This window comes from Diabrotica virgifera, chromosome 2 (assembly GCF_917563875.1).
Source record: "Diabrotica virgifera virgifera chromosome 2, PGI_DIABVI_V3a".
Lineage (NCBI taxonomy): Eukaryota > Metazoa > Arthropoda > Insecta > Coleoptera > Chrysomelidae > Diabrotica > Diabrotica virgifera.
In genome coordinates, this window is record NC_065444.1 from 19,085,707 (window position 1) to 19,108,460 (window position 22,754).

A 22,754-nucleotide genomic window follows, 5' to 3' on the forward strand; every position below is an offset into this window, starting at 1 on the left:
TTCGAATTATTTAAATTAAGAAGCACGTATGCATCTCGTGATCACAAGTAATGTTTGGATTCAGAGAGCCACGTGATGCACACTTGCTTCATTTATTTCCCGATGTGGACTGACGGATGATGGAAGTTCTTCAGAGGAGGATGCTACTATGATTGATCATAACATAATACACCCTTGATATAGAAGTATGTAGATGGTCAGAATTTGAAAATTCTATTCAGTGTTCAAAACTTTGCTGTCATTTATGTTGCCCAACATTGAGTGTCATGGATCATAACAGTCTTGTAGAAGTAGTCTTTCAATTTCATTGGAATCTTTCCGACATTGGTTACAGAAAATAAAATTCATGAGATATATATTTTAAAATTTAATTTATTAACTTCAAAGATACAAAAATTTTGTAAACTATGACAATGGATCTTAAGCCATGTTCTTTTTTATTCTAATAACTTCAAAACTAGGTACATGTTTCTCGTAATTCTGGGTATATACTTAAAAATAGTATTTTTAATTTAATAGCATATTGATAATGCTATTAAATTGACATATTGAATAGAATTATAAATCCACTATTAAATAACAATAATGTTGTTCTGAAGCTATTTCCTTGTGGCATTTTTATGATTAATTATTTATATGGGAAATAAGCCACAATTAAAATGAAAAAAATAATTTTATTAACGTTTCGACGCCCAAATCGGGTGCCGTTGTCAAAATACAAAATATTACTATGAATGAATAGAATGAACTATCTTTCAGTAAGTCGTCCCAGGAACGCAACTCATAAATATTGGCAATATCATTTTAAAGTCTTCTACTTTAAAATGTATAATATATGTCTGAATTGCCAATATAAATGAGTGAGATTAAATAAATTATTAGAAGAATTTTTTTGTTTAACAACAACACTTTAGTTTATTTTAGTAATATTTTGTATTTTGACAACGGCACCCGATTTGGGCGTCGAAACGTTAATAAAATTATTTTTTTCATTTTAATTGTGGCTTATTTCCCATATAAATAATTAAAAATAACAATAAGATTGATAAATGTACAGTCGGAAAAATGAAAGATTACCCATGAACGATCACATCAATCACATATTTTGTATTTGCTGTCTTTTTCCACAAATAGCAAAACGAGATAGAGAGAGATTATTAATAATCCAAATAATATGTGATTGATATGATCGTTCATGAAAGAAATCATGAAATTAGTAGAGGAAAACAATGTTTTTTCAAACAAAGGATAAAAACTTTTTTCGCATCTCTGATGGATTGTGCAATCGTGTCGACATCATCAGCAAAAGCTAACAGTAAAATTAATCTTCGCAGTAGAATAATCGAAATAACTTTGATTTTTCTACAAATAATTAAATTTTTCTGCGACCCTTTACTAACATGCTCATTATTCACTACTTCTGAATAGATAATAACACTCATTACTTTACCCGTGAGTAATAGTTCATTACTCATGGGCTGAAGTTAGCTTCAAGTGGTGCATGCCACTTTTAATATATTAGTCCGGGTGGGTTGTGATTGCGCGCAGCGGTCAAATACCTCCTGGGGTACTGAAATTTACCTTTAAGAGGGTTGCTGTGATTGCGCGCAACGGAAGGATTAAGGCAGGTAAACAAAACGGTATATTGTGATTGCGCGCAGCGGTATCTATCAGCAGCTCTAATACCCGAAAGTTAGGTTTGGACCGAAGGGTTAGGTCTTCCTCCTTTGAAAATTTTTTAATTAATTATGTGCAATTAATTATGAAAGAACATTAAAATATGTAACAAATTTGATAGAGAAATTTAAAAATAAAGAAATATCCAGAATAGAATTTGTTAAAACTATATGTTATAAGGCATGTTCAAATTAAATGTCTACATATGTACATTATTTAATACAATAAATATTAATTATAAAAGAAACACTATTTAGTTTTTTTTTATCACAACTATTTCAATGTAGTATTCACTTGTTATTATCTTAATTTTTTTAAATTAGCAAAATTTCCGTTCAAAACGAATAAGAAGTAAATAAAACTTCCGTTTACTATAATTTACGACTTTGCGCGCAATCACAGCATACCTAAGACGTGCGCGCAATTGCACCATTGGCTTAGACACCCTGTTGAGAACCCTGACCGCTGCGCGCAATTGCAATCTGCCCATTAGTCCTAGATAAACTGCAAATAAAATTACTTAAACTTGTTTATTTAATACAATAATTATTGTAACATGTCAATAATTAACTTCGAAAAATTTAAAAGATTTTTAACTGTAACAATAGAAAACTTAGTTTTTTTGCTAGCAGTTGCTGCTAGGGCATCCCTGCCATTTCGTTCGTTGCAATCCGTGACTGCACGCCGGGGTTTGTCCTAGATAGGGGTGTATTCTGTAACATTTCCGTTAAATTTAAGAGGCCTCTAAAATTTAACTTTTAATGGTCCTCTAAAACTTTTAGGTTAGATTGACATTCTGTAAACACATTTTATAGAGGACCGCTAAAATAATATTTTTTTAGAGGAATCTACTAAAAGGTTTTGGAACAAATACGGCAACGTCGCGCGTTGATCGTTTTTGATCTACTTTTAACCTAGAAATTGACCGAAAACTGACTGTCAGATGCCAAAAACCTTAAGAAGAAGAAATTGACAGTTTCCTAGAAAATAATATTTATTGTATTTATTTATTTTTTAGTAAAACTCATATTTTCCAATTAAACATTTTTATTTATAAAGTTATACATTAAAATATTTCTAAAAAATTGCATATATCTTATTTCTTCTCCCCTTCGACACTAATTTTGGTCAAATTAAGGTACTCATATTAATCTGCATCTGGTTATAAACCTTCTTAAATTCACCTTTATAAACATTTGGTACGTTTTGTAATGTTCCACAATAACTTTAAATAATTTTAACTGCATTCATAGGATTTAATTGCTTTGACAAACATCTTTGACTTCCAACACTTTTTCAATCACATTTCTAGGTAGGTACGTAACCTACTTCCTTTGAAATGGTAATTGTAGTTACTTTCAGGTCAATTACTTTTTGTTTTTGTTGTAATCTGAAATCAGCTCTACAAAAAGAAACAAAAATTTGAATTTTGTTTCTTAAAGGTGTAGTGTGTCGATTGTAAAGTAAAATGTGACACTTACCTTTCATTATTATTTATTAAGTACTTCTTCACCAAATACATTATAAAAAGCCATTTGCCATTTTTAAATATTTATCTCCAGTTTAATACAAGAATAACAAACTACCTACTATTCATACAAACATAACCCAACAAAAATAATCAAACCACATTTTAACGGACTGCTAAAAATTTAGCGGGTACGTTTTGACATCCTCTAAAATATTTTTATTTAGCGGGAGTTTTAACGGTTTAGGTTATGATTTTAACGGATGTATGATTTACAGAATACCAGAATATTTTTAGCGGGCGCTAAAATTTTAGAGGCCTCTCAAATTTAACGGAAGTGTTACAGAATACACCCCATAGTATCCCAATATTTTTTATTTTTTTAATGAGAGTAAGTTTATTGAAGTTATACTTCATCAAAAGTTATTGAATTCATCAAAAGTCTTGGTCCTGAGCGCAGCTCAAACGTTATATGGGCTCTGATTGGGTAATTACAATGACCTGTCAACAGTTGTTCAATATGTCGGTTATGGGTAAACAAATGTTGTGTATATTAGTTTCTATTGTTGTGAGGACAGAGAAAAAAGCAAGTTTACATACAAATTTGTGCTTATAATTTTTCGGAAACGAATAGAACATGAATTGACTATTTCTTGTTGGATTTTTACAATACAGAAGACAGCATTTGCTAACATAGGCAACTAATTATTCAGCCGCGTACTATTGGTAAACAGCATTTATTTTTGTAAATTATAATTTCAATCTTGAGTAGTTGAAAATTATATTTTTTTACTAATTAAAATAAAAAAAGGTCGTAGAAAAAGTATAGTATTCTACTCTCATTTAATGGCTATTACTCACTCTAATAATTACGACACTCGTCTTCGGCTAGTGTCGTGAGTAATAGCCGTCATTGCATGCTCATTTAATAATTATTATTATTAAATACAGAAAATATATACCCAGAAACTCTTTGAAACGTTATACTGTAACGTTACAAACGTCACATCTTTGTTATTTTATTTTTAAATAATTATTTTACTTTATTTTCTTTAATATTTCATTAGTAATATTTTTTTCTTTTTTCGTTTCACTGGCCCCACGTTGGGCGCCAGTGAAACGAAAAAAGACAATAGACTATCTTAGTTGATTGAAATATTATTTTCAAATAGTATTTCAATTATATAGGGTAGTCTATTGTCTTTTTTCATTTCAATACTACATAAAATTTAGGTATTAGACCTGGATCCCGCGTAAGAAAGAAAAGTTGATTAATAGCAAGCTGAAAATTTGTTAATAGCTTAACGGTGTCTAGTCGGACAAACTTTGATGCACGGGAACACTGGAACAGGGGAAGTTTTAACTGTGGAGCATGATAAACGTGTCGTCCTGACAAGTTTATGATTGTGAAAAATAGCAAGTTGTTTTTAAGTTTATTCGATAGCCAACGTTATGTAGTATATGCGAAAATGTTTGTCTGACAAAAATGTTGGGCATTTTAACGAGTCCGACACGTAGAACATGTCACATCACAGGAATTATGTTGGTGATGAATAGCAGTCTGATTTTTGCATGAGAGTTTAATGACAGGTTAAAAAAGCAATTGGAAGTTCTGTCCGACAAAATTAATGGGAAGTTTTCGTAGTCGGACATTCTAAACAGGTAAGATATAGACAAAAATGCTGGTGATAAATAGCTTTCCGACAAAGACGAAATTTAATTAAGTAAATTATTCCTTACCAAGAATGACTGTTGTCGGAAAAAAATAAGGGGTAGATTTTGTAGTCGAACAATTTAAAAAAATAATTTTTGAAATTTCAATAAGGGGTGATTATTCTATGTCAAAAGTACCTGCAATCAATTACAATCGATATCTTTCGATTTATGTCAACATCATTTAGATACCTCACTGTAATACATTTATAGTAGATCAGGCAAATTATATTATGGATTGAGTGGTCTAGCTATCTTTGTCTGCCACATGCGCGGGATCGCTTGGTTAAAAGAGATAGATAGACCACCTATCGACTTTTTGCACTGTATTCTCTGTCTACCCTTATGTCTATGAATACATTTCGATTTAAGAAAAACTGTCACTTTTGACAATAATTCATAATAAATTGCAATCGTAACTTCAAATTTAAACTAATCGATTTATTTTGGCAGCAAATTATTTCTTGCCATGTGACATATTAATTACATTATTATTTCATTTGTAGAAAGTTGAGAAAAATTACGTTATACAATTTTAGTATTCTTGTTCTCATGATCATTTTTCAGTGCGTCATTAATTATGACGTCATATACTGTATTGGGTGTGTCGAGACTTATTTCATGTACAGTAATCCCTCGTTATCCGCGGACTCATCAACCGCGGTTTCATTTATCCGCGGTTGCGATATCCGTTGAATCTTTAATGATAATATTTTATTATTTTTATATATTTTTTATAATTTGTCCAGTCGCGTTAAATTACTCATGATACGCCACTGGCGCTTGTTCTTAGTAGTAATACTACTAATATTAGTTTATAGTTTGGAAGGTTTAAAATACCGGCGAATGTAGACGATCTCAGCGTCTTTATTTCTGTTGATATGATAATACTATTTCACAGATATGCAATTACATATTTTGTACGTAATGTACATACTTTCATCATATTTCTTTCTCTGTACTAATATACCTATCCAAATTGAGATTATATATTATGTCATATTCTTCTTTGTATCGTGGATCCCTCGCCAACCACGGTTTCACCAACCGCACCTTTCTCTTCGGAACGTAACCCCCGCGGTTGAAGAGGGATTACTGTAATTATTGACGAATCTGACAGATGCCAGAATCGTACTTTAGATGAAAAGCTTGTGGAATTAAACTAATTAGTAATTTAGTAGATTTGATTTTTACACAATATGTTAACATGTAGGTATTTTTTATAAAGGGGAATAAAATTAAAAAGTAAACAATATTGTTAATTAAATTTATAGATATGGAAACATTAAAAAATGACACAAAACTATCCATACACTGTGTTTTTATCTTCTTCTCTAGGTGCTGTCTCCGCTTAAAATGTTGGTAATCATCAGAGCGATCTTTATTTCTGAAACCGCGGCTCTAAATAATTCATTGTTATTACATCCAAACCAGTTCCTAAGGTTCTTCAGCCATGAGTTACGTCTCCTTACTATGGATATTTTTCTTGCATAATGACCTGGAGTATAAACTAACTTCTAACGAATTAAATTCTAAACCAAAATACAAAACTAACTTTTAACGAACTGAATTCTAAACCAAAACACAAAATAATGTACAAAAAAGTTGTGAAACACAAGGGAAGTCGAATTCGAAATTTCAAAATGACAGGTACACAAAATACTGACCTGAATAATAACCGTCACTTGACTCTTTGACACTTCTAAAAAATGGCCAAAATGGACGAAGTTTTCGTCAAATGTTCGTAATACGTGTATTTGATTGGCTAGAAAAAACGCGCATTCTAAATATCAACGAATCAAACGTAGGTTAGGAATAGACATCTTATGTATATAAACATTGTAATGCTGCATTATTTTTGTGTTTAATCACGGAGCTACCGCTTTTTCCGTCTCATCAAACTTAATGCATTAGAGAGAAATTGAAAAACTGTGACGCACTGAAAAATGATCATGAGAACAAGAATAATAATTTATTTAGGTACCCTTTTTCAATCAAGCAAAGCATTATAGCACGAAGAATGATATTCAATAGAACTTTCACAATTATCTGGCAACTGAACCTCATTGAATTGATGACCAAGTATTCTACTAACTTTGTAAAATGTTCGAAAATTACTCAAAAATGTTCCGTTCAATGGTTTCACTTTTGATTTGGCGACTTAAAATTTAAACTGTTGACACTCAAAAATAGACACAAAAACACTCCATAGTTAATATAAATTTTAATTTCCAACACACGTGGCAAACAGAAACTCAGAGACCATGTACTTTCAAATACTACTTTGTATAGCACAAAGTGTCACACTGACAAATGCAGCCCTCTAATACATACTTCTAAGCATAATGTGTCATATTTACGTCTATTCTTATAAGCACCGAAGTTTTAGACTCTTCACATTTTTCAATGTGGTTTACAGGGTTAAGATTTGAGTATGGAAAAAAATGTATACAACGTTTTTTGTAGGAAATTTTCCGTACTTTCTGATGCGCCTAATTAGAAAACCCTAAGAGATTGCTTTCACATGTTCTTTGACATTTTTTATTGTCATTTTGAGAATATCTAGAACAAACTCCACCCAAAAAAATAATTGTTTTGCAATATATACATGCATTGATACTTACCTCACTGTTTTTGGAGTGTCCATGTATATATATGCACATGCAAATATGTGAATATAAATAATAATATACAACTAAAATAGCTTTATCAATAATATAATATCGTATGGCATTTTTGCCGGGGAGATCCTTTCGGATAGTTCCAGCGCCAATTACATCTTTAACCCTGTTTCAAGTAACTAGTGTCGATGTACACTAGCCCAGGGGGACCGACGGCTTAACGTACTCTCCGAGGCACGGTGAGACGGCTCGTGTCATTATTGGAAATGAAAATGGTTTGTCTTTGGCAGGGATCGAACCCACGTCTACTGGCGTATGAGGCCAGCGTTTATGCCGTTACCCACGGCCGCTCACCGCTTTATCAATATGTGACTAAGTCATTCTGAAAAAATGTTTTTTATTTATTTCCTTCGATTTGCCCAAACTTTTTGTCCGACATATAACTTTTTGCGTTACAAAATATAATTTGTACATAAACAAATCAAAATTAGCTTGCTATTTATCACCAACATTTTTGTCTATATCTTACATGTTTAGAATGTCCGACTAGGAAAATTTCCCATTCATTTTGTCCGACAGAACTTCCAATTGCTTTTTTAATCTTTCATTAAACTCTCATGCAAAAATCAGACTGCTATTCATCACCAACATAGTTCCTGTGATGTGGCATGTTCTACGTGTCGGACTCGTTAAAATGCCCAACCTTTTTGTCGGACAAACATTTTTTCATATATTATATAACGTTGGCTATTGAATAAACTTAAAAACAACTTGCTATTTTTCACCATCATAAACTTGTCAGGACGACACGTTTATCATGCTCCACCGTTAAAACTTCCCCTGTTTCAGTGTTCCCGTGCATCAATGTTTGTCCGACTAGACACCGTTAAGCTATTAACAAATTTTCAGCTTGCTATTAACCAACTTTTTTTTCTTACGCGGGATCCAGGTCTATAATATTTAGAATTTTCACACATAAAATTAATAAAGCGCTTATGTAGTCAAAAATGTACATATAACAACTAAATAACGTAATAATCACAGAATAATTTATGCAATATATTCAAGTGAGAAAATTGTAAATTTATGATTTTAACATTTTTCGGATATCATTCTTTTGGAGTGGAAATCAAACGTCAAAAAAACGTATTTTCAATTAAAATTATGATTGATTCCTATTAAAAATAGTAAATAACAGTCAACCAATTATCAGCATAAATTTATGAGAAAATATTCTAAGCTTAACAAATATTACAGGAGAAGACAACTTTGGGCCAAAAGTAACGTCCAAAAATAAATAAACAAATAAATTAATAAATAATATTATTCTAAGAAATAGTACTCTCACAATTTATTATTGTAAATTAGTTTTCGGTTCTAAGTAACTACAGTATAAATTTTTTCTTAAATTATCTTTTATGAAGATATCAACTAACTCATTAGTTGGACCCTTATCATGGTCACAATGAACCTACAGTCATCTCAATTATTAAATTTAAAATTCCAAGCGCACATGTAGTAAGAAACACAATTATCTCACTTAAACTTCCAATGAAAATATTAATATTAATGTGTTAAATCACTTTAATCGTCTAGTGGAACGGTACACAAGCAAAATAAAAATATTTGAGAAACGATTCAAAAACCGATTCTTTAGTTAATTACAAACTGCTAAAAAATATTTGAATGGTATGTATATGGCTTCCCCTGTAATTCCATATAAACCATCTGCGCAACCTTCACTCATTTTTCAACAGTTTCTACTGGGTTATAACTTTGATGCGTCTGAGTTAATAACCGCGTCTGAGTTAATAAAATCGCGATGATCAATCGCGTCTGAGTTAATAAAATTCTATATTTTGTATTTGACATTGTATGTTGAATTTCACATTAATATTTTCTTTACTAATATACTTCCATCAAATATTTTTAATTTTAGTGATATCGGTTAAGGTAAAAATCACTTCTTGCAATTCTTATAGATGACAGACTTCCTAAAAAACAAAACAAATATTAATATAGTTCTGGAATTATTTTCTTATTGCTACTATTTCTTTTTTAACTACTAGAAGTTCATTTAAAAAATATATCGAACTTACTTTGTATAAAGACTAGAACCACTTCACATAAGACCCCATTCCCTTTTAAGGGTCTGTGTATCTTCCTAATACCATAGTCCTCAACAAAGGCCCCACTTCGTTGGGATCCTGTAATACTTCAAGTAACATTTTTTCCACGTTTCTCATGATGGATACTTTCTGGTGATCTTGCAAGGGGTACTCCAAATTTGTTGGTCCACCCTAAAAATAATCAAGCTCAATATGTTGTAAAACTCAAAAAATTGTAATGTTAATACCAGTAGTTTTCTTCTCACAGTGCTTATTTGTTTCAAAATTTTGGCGATGATAATACCAATAATACCAATTTGTATCTTTTTAACATGGAAGATTGAATATTCCAATTTTGATGTTTGTATTCTTACGAATAAGATAAGGGACCTATGCAAGCGCCTGTCGCAATACTCGAATATTAAGCTCATCTTCACAAAGTGCTCCAAAGCACAAAGTTAGATAATAAACCCGGCACTGTTGAGCAAGTATCAGCGGAATAACTGCAAGAACTGGAATTGCGGAAATGCAATACCATCTAGGGGAAGTAGAAACCAACACAAAACCCCTGGTCCTCCAAATTGATGATCGTGCATGTGGTTGGCAAGACTTATAATGATTATTTCATTCATAGGTGAGTCTGACTAACAGAAAGCTACAGAAATAGAAATTACAGCGATCATTTTTGATAAGATCCCTTTCGTCAAGCATTACGTCAGATGCCCTTCATTACTACGCAAAAATGAACATTCAATGATATTAATGACAATTAATGTTTTACAACTTGTCACAGAGAACACCAAGAAACAGGTTTAGCAAATATTTAGGTGAAGATATCAATAAAATATTAGGTAAAATGATATAAAAAGATAGTTTTATTCATGAAATAATCTCAGCGAATTACAGTTGATCTCTAAAATTATTATCGACTTGTTGTCACTAGGGAAGCAAATTGACAATTTTAGAGCTTTCGTGCAATTACTACTGATACTTTAGACATTTTACGTTTTTCAAGACTTACCTTGTACCAAAAATTGACAGTTATCGTTGCACCTTCATTCAATAAGGATTCTATGTGGTGCCACCAACAAATAGGAATATACAGTACATCTCCTGGTCTTAAAATAGTTTCACAGCCCTTCACGTTTTTAAATTTGGGATATTTGGTGTAATCTGGGTGTTCAAAGTCAATCTGAAATAATTTTCTAGTAAATTTTAACAATATTAACATATGTACATTATGGTAGGGAAGATATAGATTAGAACTTATAAACGCAACAGAGAATAGAAATATTGGTAGATTTGATATTATGCTAGGGTTTAATTTATCTTCTTCTTGAATCCATGTTCATCCTCTGCTGGACATAGGCTTCTTCCATTTATCTCCACTGATATCTACTCTTAGCAATTATTATCCATTGCTTGCCCACGATATGTTTGATATTATCCGTCCCCCTCCACTCCTCTCCTGTTTTCTCTTGTTCTCCAGTTTGTTATTATATGCGTCCATTTTTCAGGGTTATCTCGAGCAACATACACAACCCATTGGCACTTGAGCCTTGCTATATGTTAGGGGTCATGTGTAATATTTGTTCTGTCACTAAGATTGGTATTCTGAATCCTGTCTCTCAAACTGATCCCAAGCATAGCTCTCTTCATCGCTCTTTAAGTTTTCAAATCGTTGACATTGACAGTTTTCAAATGGGGAAAATAATTATACAGTAGACTCCCTCTATAACGAGAACTGAAATGGCGGACTAATTACCTCGTTATAAGCAGATCTCGCTATATCATTCTTCACAAAATGAGGTTCTTCACCACTGAAATGTTTTGATGCCTCTTACGTAGTTTATTAGGTGTCGATGGTCGACCTTAATAATGTGACTTCGCCATCATAAATTGTAAATTTTCTACAATATTCAATATCAGTCGATAGATAAAGATGAAGTTTATTACAGGCGTTGGAGTTGATTACAGCACTGGCCTCGAAAGTCACACAGATGTTGGGCATGTCTGAATACAGGTAGTTGGGGTATTTAATTATAGCTATTACTGCGCTAAAAACAGGTAAAGAAACATATTCTTGGATCTCATTTTTCCTCGTTATAACCAAATATGCCTCGTTATAGAGGTGTTATAGTTCAATAGTAATTTCATGGGACATCTAGTGTACCTCGTTACAAGTGAAATCTCGTAATATCCGTGCTCGTTACAGAGAGAGTCTACTGTAATATTTTGTGTTATTTATAATACTTTGTTTTAATTTGGGACAAACTTCATAAAAGGTATACTTACCATACTCTGTCTATCATGCGGATGATAAACAGGATGAGGGTACAAACACTCAAACTGGTCAGGTGGAAAGAGAATACACCTTTTAAATCCACTAATTTGAGCGAACAGGTTCTGTTGTTCATCATAATGACAGGGTGTGACGTTTCCTTCTTGAGAAACAAATAGTACATTAGAAGTCAGTTCTCCCCAACCGTGTGTAGTCTTTTTCTGCACAACAAAGTGCCAATCGAACTTCAAATAATCCTCTACGATGTTAGGACCAACTGTAGAGTTCAAAGATTGCTGAAGATATAATCTAGAAAGTAATATATTGTCAAAATTATTTGTCGCTGTATAGAAACCTATACATATTAAATATCTTAGTGTAGTACACAAATCTCAGTAAGTAAATCAAACCGAGGAACAGTTTTTATGGACGAATCAGAAGTGTCAAATTAACAAATATATATGTCTATATACTATTGTGTTTTCAATTTTATCAATCAAAGGCAAAATAAAAATTAAATTACATTTTTTTAAAATAACGCGGGCACATAAATTTGATACACCCTGTATATTATTCTGTAAATATTTATTAGAATTTAGTTTGGATGTAAGTGGATTTCATTTTTAATGAGCTTTCCGATGAACCATTAAAGACTTTTGTGAATAATTAAAGTGAAAAGAACGATGTATTTAGGTTTAAAATGGAAAAAGATTGTTCATTACGGGAACTATAGAATCCACAGGTAGAGGTAATTATCATTTTCTAGAAAAATGGTTTAAAAGAAAGTTTGGAATTTTAATATCTTTGTTTCACCCCGAGTAAATGTTGTAGAGTTCCCCGAAAGTAATTAGGATGGTCGGAATAATTTTGAAAGAATGACTGTTTGTTTATCGAATGGAAAAGAGAAATGTTTCTGATTCTTGGCAATTTGGAAGGGGAAAAGTGGTTGGAATGATTGAGTGAGTTTGAAAAAGAAGTTATTATGTTATTGGCATCGCTGAGGAGCAGTTCGACGTTTTCGTGGATAGATAGTTAGCAAGTACCAGTGGTTGTTTGATAGTGGAAAATAGTGCTGAAAAGTGGAACGAGAGACAGATCAAATTGAGACGAAATACCTCTTTGATTCTGTATTATTGTGAGAAGGAGAGCATAGAATTTTTGGAGTTTTGTTTGAATCGAGTACTGGTCAAAAGAGGCCTGGCTTGTTGGAGAATTGGTGCTGGTATGCTGATAGTTTTGAAGCTGGAGAACGGAGAGGGCTTTGATGAGTAGCCTTTAACATAGTCAACGAGGGAGAGCTGTTTTGGGTCACGAGAAGACATCAGAGTGAGTGAAGCAAAAGGTCAGTCAACTTATGTGAAAGATATTTTTATGTTCGTAAACTAAAATTTTGAGTAAAAAGCGTAGGAATTAAAATTCCAATATTTCAGAAAGTAAATAGGGAGTATAGCTAATCTTGCGAATACATAATTTGGTTTTGTTTATTTTGTTGTACAAAGTCATCGGGAACAAACCGATAAATTGTTTTTTTTTAACTAGAATAAATTTAAATGGTAGAAATTTCATTCGGACATCTGTGTCCACAGGTTTTAGATTTGATAGATTTTTAGAGTATCGATTTTGATAAATAAAAGACAATTCTGTATGTTTATTTTATGTTTTGCTTTATTTCTTTTCCCTATTTTATCCCGATTAGGATCAACTAAAAGATACTGAACCCACGAGAGAAGATAAGTATAACGTAAGATAATTTAGACATTTTCTTGATATTATAAAAAGGCACCCTGAGATTTTTTATTCATTTTTTATGTATGATTTGCGACAATTAAATAATTAATCAAATAAATAATAATTAATATAAAATTAATAAGAAGCAGATCATAACAATACATGTGGTCTGATGCAGACCACATATTATTAGTAATAACAAAATTAAAAATGAAAATAATAGGAACACAAGCTCAAATAAATAAGAAAACAATCTGAAATCTTGACAAACTAAAAACAGAAGAAGTAAACAATAAATAAATAGACTAAAAAACATAGCAAAGATAGTACAAACGGTTGAAACTGAAGATATAGACACTGACTGGGACAACATCAAAACAAGCGTAATAGAGGCAGCTTAGATGAGCTGGATATCTGTCAAGAGCAAATGAAAATTACTCACCCAGATGCCAGATTCTTCTTCTTTAAGTACCGTGCCCAAATTTTTAGGCGTGGGTAGCTTCCATAACAATTTGCCGATATCGTTCTCGATCTTGTGCGGCATGTAACAATTGATCTGCTGATAAGCCAGTCCATTGACGAAGGTTTCGGAGCCATGAATATTTCTTTCGACCAATTCATCTTTTTCCGTCGATCTTTCCATTGAGTATTAACTGCAGCATCCTGTATCTGCTACCTCTCATTATATGCCCCAGATATTCAAGTTTTCTCTTTTTTATCATCTTCATTAAGTCACCTTCGCCTTGACCTACTCTGTTTAAGACTTCTCTGTTAGAAATGCGTTGAACCCAAGATATTCTGAGCATTCTACGATATGACCACATCTCAAAGGCTTCTAATTTGTTCATCATGTTAACCTTCATGATCCAGGTTTCACATCCATATAGTAATACAGGATACACATAACATTTTAGGAACTTGATTCTTAGTTGTAAGTTCAGCTGAGAGTTGCTCAGAATAGATCTAAGTTTCATAAATGCTCCTCTTGCAATTTCTATACGAGTTTTAATTTCTTCATCCGGATTTAGTGTCTCGTTTATCCAACATCCTAGGTATTTAAAATGGTTAACTTTTATTGATTCATCACTGACAATTAGTTGCATAGGGCCGACGTCTTGTTTACTAACCACAAGTAACTTTGTCTTTGTTGCATTTATGTTAAGTCCGTTATTGGAGCATTCTCTAGTGACTCGATCTATAAGGAATTTAAGATCTTCGATGTTTTCAGCCATGATCGCGGTGTCGTCTGCATATCTGATGTTGTTAATAGTTTCACCCCCGATTCGAACTCCACATTGTCCTTCCAAGGCTTCATTAAAAATTATTTCTGAGTATACGTTAAACAAAGTTGGGGATAACACACAACCCTGTCTGACAGCTCTTTGAATGCAAATTTTGTCTGTTTCTTTGCCGTCTACCAGAATAGAAGCTTCTTGATTCCAATATAGATGTTGTAAAAGTCTCAGATCTTTATCATCTATTCCAATCATTTCTAGATATTGAAACAACCTATCATGTTGAACTCTATCAAACGCCTTCTCAAAATCTATAAAGCAGACATAAATTGGTTTCTGTACTTCCCATGATCGTTGAAGTAATGTTAACATTGAGAACAAAGCTTTCCTTGTTCCCAATCCTTCTCTGAAACCGAATTGTTTGTTTCCCATTGTCTCTTCACATTTCTGCTTGATTCTATTAAGAATTATCTTAAGAAGTAGCTTGAGAGAGTGGCTCATGAGACTAATTAGTCTAAAGTCTTTACATGATGATGTATTAGGTTTTTTTGGGAGTGGAATAAATGTAGACTCTAGATGCCAGATGAATGTAATGGATGGACAGTGTAGAAGAGGATGTGTGGAAGATCAGCGCAGCAAACTGGCAACAGTTTGCACTGAACATAATCGATTCACGAAAAAGCCTGGGGAAGGATGAAGCTCAACTAGGGCTGTAGGACCACTGATGATGATGATAATAATATTTAACGACTTAAAAAATTCTATTCGTAGAACTAAATTACTAAAATATTTTTTGAATACACTTACCTGTCGTCACCTTCTTTCCAGTTCCGAATTTTTCTCATAAACTCACTGATTTTCATTTGAACTCGTCTCGTAGGAGGATCAAATTCTATACCTTTGGGATTGTTTTTTTGGTTGTGAATCTTTTTCTCATCGAAATACTTAAATCTGTGATCGTTTGATACAAATACTGTGTGACCAGATTTGCCTAAATTTTGTTCTAAATAGTCCAGGTTCCATTTTTCCACTGCTGACTTGACAAGGTTTGAGTCAGTTATTACCACAGGTTGCTAAAAGTTTATTTATTTACAAACTACTACAAGATAAATGTAAATATAGATGATCCCAAACTCTTTTTTCTGTGCGTCATTAATTTTGACGTCATATAGGATTTTAAGAATGTCGAAAATCATTACATCACATTTTAGTTAACATGACAGTTGTCAGAATATTTTTATATTTATACCCACGGTTCTTAGACATTACTACGGTTGCCTAAATCGACTAACCAATGAACATTAAGGGTGAGATTACGTCACGAGAGTTTACTGTCATTTGAATCGTAATCAGTGGCGGCTCGTGATTTTTACAATAGGGGAGGCTATACCTAACTGTAAAATATCTAGACAAATTTGCACTAGCAAAAAAATGCGCCAAAAAATGTAATTTAAGGCCCCATCTTTTGACCATTTTTTATTTACATTTCATAATATCATCCTAATTCATAATTTCATGATATCATATCATTTTAAAAATAGTTAGTCTAACAGTAAAAGTTTAATACCAAAGTTTGTGTCGTTTATTTGTTAACAATTCCATCTATTTGTAAATAGATACCTATGCATATCAAAATAAATACAGATTTGAAGTTTTGCAGTCCATACATAATGAAGCTTCAAATTTTTTAAGATACTCAACTGAATTTTTTTAATTCTAAACGCGGCCTACTGCGAATTCAAAAACACGATAAATTACCGATATTTTGCTTTGAGTTAGAGATATCGGAAAAAGTTATTTGAGCAAGTTGTTCCAAATATTATTATAACCCCACATACCAAATTTCATAACAAAATTCGCACTTTTAGATTTTTCATTATTTTTAGTCAGGACCCTAAAATTCGTTGTCCCGAGACGCACCCAACCACCCAACGGAGCTCAGAAGCTACTCTGCCTCCCTTGGTATATCTCCGGGCAGCTTGTGATGGCGCTGTAGATGCCACTGTTAGGAGACCGGGTCTCCTTAAACGCGTGCTGCGCTGCACGGAGCATTAGCAACGGAGAATGCTGGGCTTCTCGGCTCCGTTCATGCATCTCGGGATCACCCAGGGTCCTGCCTACAATAATATGTAATAAAACTGAGACGCGATCATGCGTTCTAATGCTAATGCTCCGTACGTATGGATAATTAGTGATAATATGGAATTTACATATTTTATATGAAAAATTTTAAATTTAAAAAATTTATGGGGAGGCTGAGCCTCCCTTGCCTCCTCTGACGAGCCGCCACTGATCGTAATATGATTTTTTTCGAATCCTGAGAAAAGCAAGTATTTTAGAAAAATTTAAACGCAGGATGCAAGATTACACTATTACCGAGGGCGGAAAGCCCCTTAGAATAAACAAGCAGATTCTATTGAATGAAATATTTGACATTAAATATCACACTTCTCTTTTATTTTCAGCCCTGTAACTTATTAAAATAAACATTATAGAAGTTTTCAGGGACTTTCAGCCCTCGGTAATAATGTAGTCTTTCATTCTGAGTTTAAATTTTTCAAAAATATTTATTAGTTTTCTCAGGATTCGAAAAAAATGAATACAATTAAAACACATTGAGAATTTTGACATGCGTCAAAATTTTGCATTAACTCAATGTAAAATTCTGAACTGTTGAATTCCAGCTTCCCTTAATAATTATTGTACATCAAAAGACATTAGAAACTATTTGTAGAGGATTGAAATCTGTATTGGAAATAACTGTTAAAATTGGTCTACGTAATTAAACATATTCCAAAATTTTGTAAAAATGTAATACATTTTAGTTTTCAGCCCAAACTTAGGCCACACACAATGCAATAATGTTCACATTTTTGAACTGTCAATATTTTTATTTTATCATCTATTGTTTAAAAACAATACAGTTGATAAGATACCCTCAGTTGCGGAGAAAGGATTAATAATAAAGATTTTTTTATTCAGTCAATGGTGTGAGCACTGTCAGTTAAATAGTAACGTGTGGCCTTACTCTTACACGCATACCTATTGTGGCAAATGTATCATATTTTTCAAAATTTTGGAATGCATTTAAATCGTAGAACAATTTTAAATTTTGATTTTAATACAGATTTTAATTCTCTACAAATAGCTTTCCATGACTTTTGATGTAAGATCATTAGGGAAGCAGGAATTCAACAATTCAAAATTACATTGAGTTTCCTATGGCCCTTTTTACGATTCACCACCCGGTATAAGATAAAATGTGTACTATTTGTCTAATTATTTCATAATAACACAAATAACACACATATATACACAATAACACACATTCAATGATCGAAAATCATTTAAAAATATGGGAATGTAAACTCTTGTGACGTAAAGTCAAAAATATAAGTCTCCCCACCACCGTCGGACAAGACAACCGTAATAAAGTCTAATAACCGTGATTTATACCGTACCTAAATCGTTCAACTGGACATAGGGAACATACATTGAGATAATTGTGGCAAGTGCGCTCTCTTTATGACAATATGGTTGTCAGTATTATGGGACATTAGCGTTAAAATTAACAATTCATTTCGACTGACACAAATAAACGTCAAAACATGACAATGTAGTAGCTTAATATTGCTGGGCTAAGGGAATGGGTATACTGTTTAATTTTGAAATAATTAGTTTTTAAATAAAAAATACTGTAAAAATTAAAGTGAAAGTATTAACTCATTAATCATAATCTTTGTTTCTGACTTATTTATGAACAGCATTGGTTCCAAACACACTCATTTTATTCGTTCTATTGCACCAAAAACTCGTACTTGAACAGAAGCTTTAACTAACACAGGTTAGCGCATGTGCCACAATGATCTTAACGTATATTCCCTAGGTCCAACTGAACGATTTATGTACTGTATAAACATCAATATTCATACAAATATTTGCCAAAATATTAATATTTATAAGATTTTAATGTAAAATAAATAAATCTAAAATCAAACTTTACTATACAATGTCCGAATATACCAATAAAATAAAATATTTTTTATATTTACGTCGCTGAAAAATACTAACCTAGAAATTACAATTGTCCTTTTACCATATGAAGGGTACACGGAAAAAACCGGCTAAGTCACATATTAACCATTTTGAGTTATTGGATGTTAACGCGTGGACTAAGCTTATTTTTCTCATGTATGGGCATATATTTATGGGCTTTTTCTCGTGACATGTCTTTTTATTGCCTTGGTTAAAGGTTTCAGAAGATGCAAACTGGAATTTACTACAAGATGGCGTAAAAAATGGACTTTCTACTTTCTACAAAAATGGACTTAGCCGGTTTTTCTCATGTACCCTTCATATGATATTGTGACAATACTTTCACAATCAATTACTTTTGTATCAAATTATTTTATTCGTATCATTGATTGGTTACCTATTTAGAGTATTGTAATCGCCAACCAATTATACATCTTAAGTATAAGTCCTTTTAAAATGCAAATACCCATCAAGGAATACATAATTTTATAAGTTCAATGTATAATAATCAAAGAGGTACGTTTTTTTCTGTCACTTCCAACTGTAATGCGTTAGAGAGAATTTGATAATCTGTGACGCACTGAAAAAAGGGTTTGGGATGCTCTATACAGCTGAATTCAAAACAAATTCAAGAAAATTAATAAAAATTGTTATAGCATAGACAATAGAATAAACATAGTAACAATCACAGCCGTAGAGTTTAACAAAAAAGCATTATACACCTAGTCTTAGTGGCACTATGGTGAGTAAGAAGACCAAGGAAGAGGTGGATAGACGAAGTGAGAACCTATGCTAAAAAGATATTGAGGGTTGATAACTTGAGGAGACCAGCCAGGGACTTTTGAAGGCCTTCAAGAAGTTGGCAGGCATGATCTACCCAGTCTGCAATAAGGAATATGGTGTCTGCAAACCTCAAGTTGTTTAGAAACTTCCCATTTATGTTGACTCCAATATTTTCTTAATTATTGTTTCTGATGGCACTCTGTAACAAAGTGGTGAATAGTTTAGGAGAGATGGTATCTCCTTGTCTAATACACCTCTCTAAGGGAAATATATTTATGTAGATATAGAACATTCTCACTGCAGCTGTTCAGTGGCGTAGCTGATAGACCCGCAAGGCGAGGGGCCCGGCGTTAGAAGGGGCCCCTTAAAGCCATCAAGTTTAATACTTCTACTTTCTTTAAATTGGGGACCAAAACATATTTTCCTAATAAGCATCAAAATAGAGAATTTGGAAAGAATTAATGAATCGGGTAATTGACATAATTCTTACTCTTTCCGGGTGCAATTCAGCATTTCGTGGACATGTTGGTAGTTTAGATGAAAGTGAATCCCAAAAAGGCAATTTTTTGTTGGTGGTTCGTTTACTAGCTAAATATGATCCTGTTTTAGCTAAATTAATTGATAAGAACAATAACTTAAAAACAAATTACTTGAGCCCCCAAATACAAAACGAAGTTATAAATTTGCTAGCTCAAGAAACTGAAAACAGATTCATTACTTGAGTTAAAAAAAATTGTTTTTATTCAATAATTCTTGATACCCAAGATATTTCAAAACACGATCAGCTTAGTAAGCTGTAAAAATTGCGATATGATATGTAAAAATAACTTGCGATGAAAATAATTTACCTTCCAAAGCAGAAGTTGTTGAAAGTTTTTTGAGATTTATTCGCATATTAGACCAAAATGCAAAAGATCTTTGAAATTGAATGAAATTCTAAAATTTATATAATCAAAGCACCTTTCCGTACACAACTGCAGAGGAAAGGGGTATGATGGAGCAAGCTTCTGACATTGAAAAACAGCTTTCAATATGATCATTGTGCATCTCATAATCTGAACCTAGTGTTGAATGATGCCGTTACTGGTGTACAGGAGTTTTTTTTTACGATATAATAATTAAAAGATTACGTTTTTTAGGGCAAGTATTAAAATGTGGGATGTACTATGTACATCCTATGACTTTGGATTCATCGCGTTTGCCAACACTTAAAAGGTTATGTGAAACCATGTGCTCATCCAGACATGATGCTGTTATGGCTTTGCGTCGAGCTTTCCGACAAGTAATAAATATTTAACGAAAATTTCATTGCTATTTAAAAAACGATGAAAAATTAGAAGCTAATGCATTATTAGAGCATATGAATAATTTTGAATTTGTCGTTAACATTACTATTCAATCTATCAAAAAGATACTTAACTTTATTATCCTAACATCAAAACTTTTGCAATCTGAAACGGCAGAGTTAAAGGTTACCCTTCAACTTTTTGGAAAAACTAGTGATAATCTTCGAGAAATGAGAAATTCGTCTTCTGAAACTTTAGCAAAAGCAGCAGGAATAGCAGAATAGTGGGGTATTATACCGGAATTTAAAAATAAATGGATAAAATGCATAAAAAATGTTACGATGAGCTTAGCTGCGACGAAAAAATAACTTGTAACAAAAAAGTTTTGACGTTAATGTTTTCTATGTAAATTTAGATATAATATTGCAACAACTTACTAATAATAGGTTTGTCGGATTAAAATACATGTCTTTATGGTCTATTCGTGGTCTATACATGGTTTTTATGTCTATTCCCAAAAAATCTATGAAGACTAACTGATGAAGACTTATTAAAGAAATGCCAAACATTGTCATGTATACATATTTTAGTAATTATACTGTTGTCGTTATGTTTATAATACGGGGGCCCACAAAAATTGTCGCGGGGAGGCCCCCCAATCTTCAGCTACGCCACTGCAGCTGTTGTGATATTGGTTTTTCATACATAAATATTATGTATAAAAATGAGAATAATAAATAAAAAATATGCATGTGCAAAACAAAGAAATATTGTAAAAGTGAATAAATATTTACTTTAACCAAAGACCTGATGTAGTGAGGGGAAGAGGCAGGTCCACAGCAAGATTTAACGACCAGGTGGAAGACAACTTACGAGTATTAAGAGTACGAAGGTGAAAACACAAGGCGAAGAATAGGAAGGAATAAAAGTTGATTCTAGAACAGGCCAGGACTCACCATGGGTTGTAGAGCTAATGATGATGATGATGAATAAATATTATTCCTAATAGAAATAGGTACACATCTACATAATGCTAGCATACTACTAGATTGACTTACTATTTTCATGGGTTTTATTTTATTGTTACTTACGTTTTTCTTCATAAGCTCATCAACGTTGGGATCTTGAAAATGGCATCTTGGTATTTGGGACAGCTCAAAATCATAATTTCTAAGCTGTTGAGGACACCATTCTCGTTGATTTTCACCCATTATTGATTTCTTCAACGCATTAAAAACTAGAAAACTATATCTTTTAAAATACGTAATAAAATAATGAAAATCTTAAAACACTTTACATCAACATCAATAAAACAACTATATTTTCTACATCAATTTGCGTAGTCGGCAATTATGCAGTTCCTTATAATTGCAAAGTAAACAAAGTGTAGAATTTGTTTAGCAATAAAAAGTTAAAAATATAATTTTATGGCTTTTCCAGAAAAATGCATTACACATTAAATTCGCGATTTTTGTAGTATACAAATAACCAACTAATAAATGTGACAACATTGTGAATATGAATTGCAAGTGCATTTTTGGCGTTTGACAGAAATTAAATTTATGTTATTAAAAATTTGAGTAAAGTTTTCAATTTAACAACAATTCAAAAAATATTTGTAAAAATTATTTATTTCGCCCACATTTAAAATAATTAGTTCCCAGAGTCTTTTTATTGCTAAACAAATTCTAGATCCCAGAGTATTTTCTACATCGTTGCCAGATCTAGACTTTTAGCTTTGAGCTTGAGGTTAACCTAACTACCTAACGTCAAAATCAAACTCGATTCTAGATCTTGACCCACTACTTTGCGCCGTGTA

At 32.4% G+C, this 22,754-nt stretch overlaps 1 protein-coding gene across 1 annotated transcript; it reads right to left on the minus strand.

Moving 5' to 3' along the window:
- Positions 1 to 354: 354 nt before the first annotated feature.
- LOC114325798 (hypoxia-inducible factor 1-alpha inhibitor) lies at positions 355 to 22,600 on the minus strand. Its single transcript, XM_028273925.2, has 6 exons — positions 22,027 to 22,600; positions 15,639 to 15,904; positions 11,883 to 12,177; positions 10,609 to 10,779; positions 9,579 to 9,779; positions 355 to 9,473 (listed from the first exon to the last, which is right to left on the minus strand). Exons 1-5 carry the CDS (start codon positions 22,144 to 22,146, stop codon positions 9,624 to 9,626), a joined length of 1,008 nt encoding a protein of 335 aa, XP_028129726.2. The 5' UTR covers positions 22,147 to 22,600; the 3' UTR covers positions 355 to 9,473; positions 9,579 to 9,623.
- Positions 22,601 to 22,754: the final 154 nt, after the last annotated feature.